Source organism: Coregonus clupeaformis, unplaced genomic scaffold, assembly GCF_020615455.1.
Source record: "Coregonus clupeaformis isolate EN_2021a unplaced genomic scaffold, ASM2061545v1 scaf0096, whole genome shotgun sequence".
NCBI lineage: Eukaryota > Metazoa > Chordata > Actinopteri > Salmoniformes > Salmonidae > Coregonus > Coregonus clupeaformis.
Window position 1 is genome coordinate 411311 of NW_025533551.1, and position 6472 is coordinate 417782.

The window sequence follows — 6472 nt, forward strand, 5'->3', positions numbered from 1 at the left end:
GCAAATCAGCTACCCCTGCAAGTGAAATCACTGCAACACTTAACAAAGAGCTGCAGTCAGTTTTAGAATGGGTGGCAAGTAATAAGATAGTTATAAGTATTTCAAAAACTGAAAGCCTTGTATTTGGGACAAACCATTCACTAAATCCTAAACCTCAACTAAATCTTGTAAATAATATTGTGGAATTTATTTTATTAAATTTTTATTAATTGCCTCATTGGACTTGGAAGCAGGAGGTTGTGAGAATAAAGAGTCAGAAAATCTATACAGTAATTCATATACTTTTAATCTTTTTAATTTGCAGAATTCATCTTGTTCATCAATTAGGCATAGCAAATACAATAACACCGTACACATCCAGTGACATATTTCATTTAAAATATATTTCTGCCAGGTTAAAAATGGGATTCAATAGCCTTTTTTACATTATTCAGAATGTTAGCAACATGTGAAAGCTAGCAATGCCAATGATTTGAAGCAATGTACAACACTTGTTTAGATTGGCAAATGCCTCGCCAAACATCCATGCCTCACTGACTCATAGGACCTTGAGGAGAGAAGAGGACAGGTGTGGGTGTGTGTAGGGGTTATGGGATGGATGTAGGTGTGGGTGTGGGTTGTTGTGGGTGTATTTTTTTGCGAGAGCTGTCCCTAAAATGAAATGACTATAGTGCATTCCACAGGTGGCTAGTGGAGGTGGAGAGGTTGAGTTAACCCTACACAATGTGAAGCGTCTAGTGAAAGGGGGCTATTCAATAACATCCATTATTAACACACACAACAGGTGAATAGTGGAGACTGGAGCTGGGGAGTGGGGAGATGGGCTGGGGGTGTACAATGACAGGGAGGCTCCAGTTACGATGAAACTAGTAAACAGTACGCGGCCATGGCCAGGAGAGGAGAGGAGAGGAGGTGAAAGCATGGTGCCTCTCAGTGGAACAGGGCGACAGAGACCATGGATGTCACCAGGAGCAGGAGGCTCAGTCCGATGCCCTGGGCACTGTTACACAGGTTGCCCTCGCAGCACTTCATGTCCACGCCCATGGCGGGCCCCAGAGCTCCTGACACTTCTCCCATACAGATTATCTTGGAGGCACATCCCTTCATTGTCATCTTCTCGCCACCCACGTTCACTAGCAGCACACAAAAGACAATGTTACTGATATTCACAAGACTCAATGCTTCGCAAGTCCAGTCAACTCCTGATAAGTGCACATTGGATAAAACTTTCAGCCCATTCTCTTATGGAATACTCCAGGAGGTGCTGATTCTGTAGGTACCAGATTACATTTGGACCTGGCGAAATGTGAAGCTATACTGTCCACTAGGGGCAATGTGAGCACCTATTACCATCTAGTAGGGTTGCTAGGTTGTTGTGATGGGGGATAGGGCGTTTAAGCCGCAGTCTCTGGCTCAGACGGTCGCGTGTTCAATCCCAGTGCTAGGCACTTGATTTTTGTTTTTTTGTTTTAAGCCTTTCCCAAACCTTAACCCTTAACTTAACCACTCTGAATTAATGCCTAAACTTAAGTTTAACCCTCCCTTAGCCCTAACCTTAACCATTGGGAATGAATGCCTAAACTTACATGTTAGTTTCACTTTTAAGGAGTTTGACTGACAGCCAAGATACATCACCACATGGCGTAATTAAAACGTTGGGCCATGGAGTAATTATGTTGCTGCAGTTATGCCACAGGTTGGAGGTTTATTTGGAGATTGGGAAACTTTTCATTGCAGTGCAGGACACATTCAATTAAAATACTCTACATTCAGTTATTACTTGCTCAGGGTAACTGCATGCTATCAGAGGCCAGGACTATATAAACACACAGAATATCAATAATTCCTCAGAGTACGCATATTAGCATACATATGAGATGTGCAGACTCTGCAACGTGGTCTCAGAGCATTTCGTATTATTCTGTACGTAAATTCTGGGAACTCCATTTAGTATGATATGTTACATTTCGTATTGTATGTATTAATTTGTGGATGTCCATAATCCATTTCGTATGATAAGTTACGAATTACAATTCATATGATATGTTACAAATTGCAAAACGTACGATAAGTTACGAATTAATCATGGCAAGGTGACTAGGAATATGGCAGAATATAAACAGTGTAGTTATTCACTCCGCAAGGCAATCAAACAAGCAAAACGTCAGTATAGAGACAAAGTGGAGTTGCAATTCAACGGCTCAGACACGAGACGTACAGTGGGGAGAACAAGTATTTGATACACTGCCGATTTTGCAGGTTTTCCTACTTACAAAGCATGTAGAGGTCTGTAATTTTTATCATAGGTACACTTCAACTGTAAATTAAAAATCATACAATGTGATTTTCTGGATTTTTGTTTTAGATTCCGTCTCTCACAGTTGAAGTGTACCTATGATAAAAAATTACAGACCTCTACATGCTTTGTAAGTAGGAAAACCTGCAAAATCGGCAGTGTATCAAATACTTGTTCTCCCCATTGTATGTGGCAAGGTCTACAGACAAACACAGACTACTAAAGGAAAACCAGCCACGTCGCTGAGACCGACGTCTTGCTTCCGGACAAGCTAAACACCTTCTTCGCCCGCTTTGAGAATAACACAGTTCCACCGATGTGGCCCGCTACCAAGGACTGTGGGCTCTCCTTCTCTGTGGCCAACATGAGTAAAACATTGAAACGTGTTAACCCTCGCAAAGCTGCCGGCCCAGATGGCATCCTTAGCCATGTCCTCAGAGCATGCATGGACCAGCTGGCTGGTGTGTTTACGGACATATTCAATCTCTCCCTATCCCAGTCTGCTGTCCACACATGCTTCAAGATGGCCACCATTGTTCCTGTACCCAAGAAAGCAAAGGTAACTGAACTAAACGACTATCGCCCGTTGCACTCACCTCTGTCATCATGGAGTGCTTTGAGAGACTAGTCAAGGATCGTATCACCTCTACCTTACCTGTCACCCTAGACCCACTTCAATTTGCTTACCGCCCCAACAGATCCACAGACGATGCAATCTCCATCACTCTGCACACTGCCCTATCCAATCTGGACAAGAGGAATACCTATGTAAGAATGCTGTTCACTGACTATAGCTCAGCATTCAACACCATAGTACCCTCCAAGCTCATCATTGAGCTTGAGGTCCTGGGTCTGAAACCCGCCCTGTGCAACTGGGTCCTGGACTTCCTGACGGGTCTCCCCCAGGTGGTGAAGGTAGGAAACAACATCTCCACTTCGCTGATCCTCAACACTGGGGCCCCACAAGGGTGCATGCTCAGCCCACTCCTGTACTCCCTGTTCACCCATGACTGTGTGGCCAAGCACGCCTCCAACTCAATCATCAAGTTTGCAGACGACACAACAGTAGTAGGCTTGATTACCAACAATGACGAGACAGCCTACTGGGAGTGTGGTGCCAGGAAAACAACCTCTCACTCAATGTCAACAAAACAAAGGAGATGATCGTGGACTTCAGGAAACAGTAGAGGGTGCACCCCCCTATCCACATCGACGGGACCGCAGTGTAAAAAAGTGGAAAGCTTCAAGTTCCTTGGCATACACATCACTGACAAACTGAAATGGACCACCCACACAGACAGTGTGGTGAAGATGGCGTAACAGAGCCTCTTCAACCTCAGGAGGCTAAAGAAATTTGGCTTGGTACCTAAAACCCTCACAAACTTTTACAGATGCACAATTGAGAGCATCCTGTCGGGCTGTATCACCGCCTGAGTCGGCAACTGCACCACCCCTAACCGCAAGGCTCTCCAGAGGGTGGTGCGGTCTGCACAACACAATACCGGGGGCAAACTACCCGCCCTCCAGGACACCTACAGCACCCGATATCACAGGAATGCCAAAAAGATCATCAAGGACATCAACCACCTGAGCAACTGCCTGTTCACCCCGCTATCATCCAGAAGGCGAGGTCAGTACAGGTGCATCAAAGCTGGGACCGAGAGACTGAAAAACAGCTTCTATCTTAAGGCCATCAGACTCTTAAACAGCCATCACTAGCACACTAGCTGCTGCCTATGGACATTGACTAGAAATCACTGGCCACTTTAAGAAATGGAATGCTAGCCACTTTAATAATGTTTACAAATCTTGCATTACTCATCTCATATGTATAAACTGTATTCTATACTATTCTACTGTATCTTAGTCACTTTAATAATGTTTACAAATCTTGCATAACTGATCTCATATGTATATACTGTATTCTAAACTATTCTACTGTATCTTAGTCCATGCCGCTCTGACATCGCTCGTCCATATATGTATATATTCTTAATTAATTCCTTACTTAGATTTGTGTGTATTGGGTATATGTTGTGAAATTGTTAGATATTACTTGTTAGATATTACTGCACTGTCGGATCTAGAAGCACAAGCATTTCACTTCACCCACAATAACATCTGCTAAACATGTGTATGTGACCAATACAATTTGATTTGATTTCAATTCCAAAATATTTGTTGCTAACATTAGCTATGTGGCTAGATGGTTAACACTAACGTTAGCTAGCAGTAAGGGTTAGTGTTAGCAGTTAGGGTTAAGGTTAGGAGTTAGGGCAAGGGTTATCTAAAAAGTTAGGGGAAGGGATCTAAAATGCTAAAGTTGTATGAGTTACAAACATGCAACCTTTGGGTTGCTAGACATTAGCATTATATGCCCACCCATCCACCCTGACCAACCACCCTCCTTACGTTTTTGCCTTAATTAACCTTCTATCTGATGTAACTAAACCAAACATAACATATCATACTAATTTGAGTGTCCCGGATTTACGTTTACTATGTTATGTCTAGTCTATGATACCAGTCTTAGAGACTAAAGAAATAGGCTTTAGGAATGTAAAGAATGTGCAGGTAACGGTGCGCGATTAATCTGACACACTACCTGTTGTTGAGATGCAGCGGTCCTCGTCTCCCAAGCAGCTCAGAGCGCTCGTGCAGTCCGTTCCGGTGCAGGTGAAGCACTTCTTGCCATTAGGAGTGGGTTTAGTGGACTCTACAGGATAAGTGATTGCACTTTTCACTCCCACCTCACCACAAACCAAAATCAAAATAGATTCATTCTATTCCTTATAATTGCCTATTTCGAGTATTCTTCTTCCTCTATGTTGAAAACACTTGGCAGCCGTTAAATAATTATGCTAAATAAATCTGTTGGTTGTATTTCAATTTAAGAATTGAGTTAGTCTAATTCATCAACTAAAACTTTCCTCATAGAACTATCAATTAAAAATATTAATTTCAGTTCAACCTTTCAACATGCTATCAAATCGAATGTTTTAATAGTAGCATTTATTATAAACTAACATAGCCTATACATTCTCATTGAGATAGTTACCAGGGACGCTTTGGGAGTTGCAGAGGTCCGTATTGCAGCATTTGCTGGTGATCGTAGTGCGCGAGATTCCGAAGTTCACTGCTGCACTGAAACACTCAGTTGGCACGGCGCAAGACTTCGCGTTGACATCTACTACTTTTGTATCACCTGGAAATGGAAAGAAGAGGTTGAGTCAAGAAAAAGAAAAAAAAGTTTTAAAACGTAATAAAATGAACCAAAAATATTTGTTTTATCGTTTGGCTAACATTTATGAGCTAAATTAACCTTCCATTAATTTACCCGCATAGGATGTAATCCGCGTGTTTCCACATTGGGTTGGATTAGGACAGTCAATCTGCTTATCCGTGCATGTTCCCGAGACTCCCGGTATGCACTCAAAGCACTTGAGTGAATATGCTGAGAAGGTGAAAAGTTACACCATCCCATTATTAGAAATTCCATTCATAAATTATCAGGGATATAATAGACTAAAACGTGGACAATGTTTTCTTTGGCTGAAATGCATTTGTCATTCAAAAGGTAAATTGAGTTATATATTTATTTATTCTTCATTATAGTTCTAAACTGTGGGCTATAGGCTAAATTGAAATTGCAAAAAAAAAGTATAATAATTGCTGAACTTGATCTTCAAAGCAGAATTAATCCAAATGCAGCCAAAGGTAGCCTAAGTAATACAAAAATGATATGGGCTATAGCCATATTTAGAGATTTTCTTTGTGTACTATTTTGACATTTAAAATAAATTATAATCGAAAAGCATGTTAAACGTAGGCTATGGCCTAGATAGTCCTCTTACCTTTGGGAAGAAGCACACTCACGAGGATGGGTACAAAAAGGTACATTTTGACTTGGAGCTGAAGGAGGTGAAATGATATAGGGTGTGTTGAGTTACAGCATTTATCTGTGATCATTTAGAGGTGTGGTATGTTTTGTCTAGAAGCATTCACACACTCACAGAGCTATTGAAATCCACTGAGTTCAATAACTGAGCTTTGAATACAGTGTTCTGTTGCAACACATACCATTTGTAAAATTTTGTTTTCTGTGGTCTTACATCCTGGAATTAAAATTCATTAACTTGTTTCACTGCTCCATGTTCTGCAAAACCTTCACAATTT

General features: G+C 41.5%; 1 protein-coding gene across 1 annotated transcript; it reads right to left on the reverse strand.

Annotated features, from left to right (window-relative positions):
- Positions 1-265: 265 nt before the first annotated feature.
- Positions 266-6242, reverse strand: LOC123483373 (urokinase plasminogen activator surface receptor-like). Its single transcript, XM_045213315.1, has 5 exons — positions 6151-6242; positions 5634-5750; positions 5355-5501; positions 4902-5012; positions 266-1133 (listed from the first exon to the last, which is right to left on the reverse strand). Exons 1-5 carry the CDS (start codon positions 6194-6196, stop codon positions 931-933), a joined length of 624 nt encoding a protein of 207 aa, XP_045069250.1. The 5' UTR covers positions 6197-6242; the 3' UTR covers positions 266-930.
- Between the last annotated feature and the right edge of the window lie 230 nt (positions 6243-6472).

What these genes read in the sequence shown, in the direction of transcription:
- LOC123483373 (XM_045213315.1), bottom strand. Translation starts at nt 6,196, where the DNA reads ATGTACCTTTTTGTACCCATCCTCGTGAGTGTGCTTCTTCCCAAAG. An exon ending in GCGGATTACATCCTATGCGG is followed by an intron (nt 5,502 to 5,633) that starts GTAAATTAATGG and finishes TTCCATTTCCAG; the next exon opens with GTGATACAAAAGTAGTAGAT. An exon ending in CAACTCCCAAAGCGTCCCTG is followed by an intron (nt 5,013 to 5,354) that starts GTAACTATCTCA and finishes CTTATCCTGTAG; the next exon opens with AGTCCACTAAACCCACTCCT.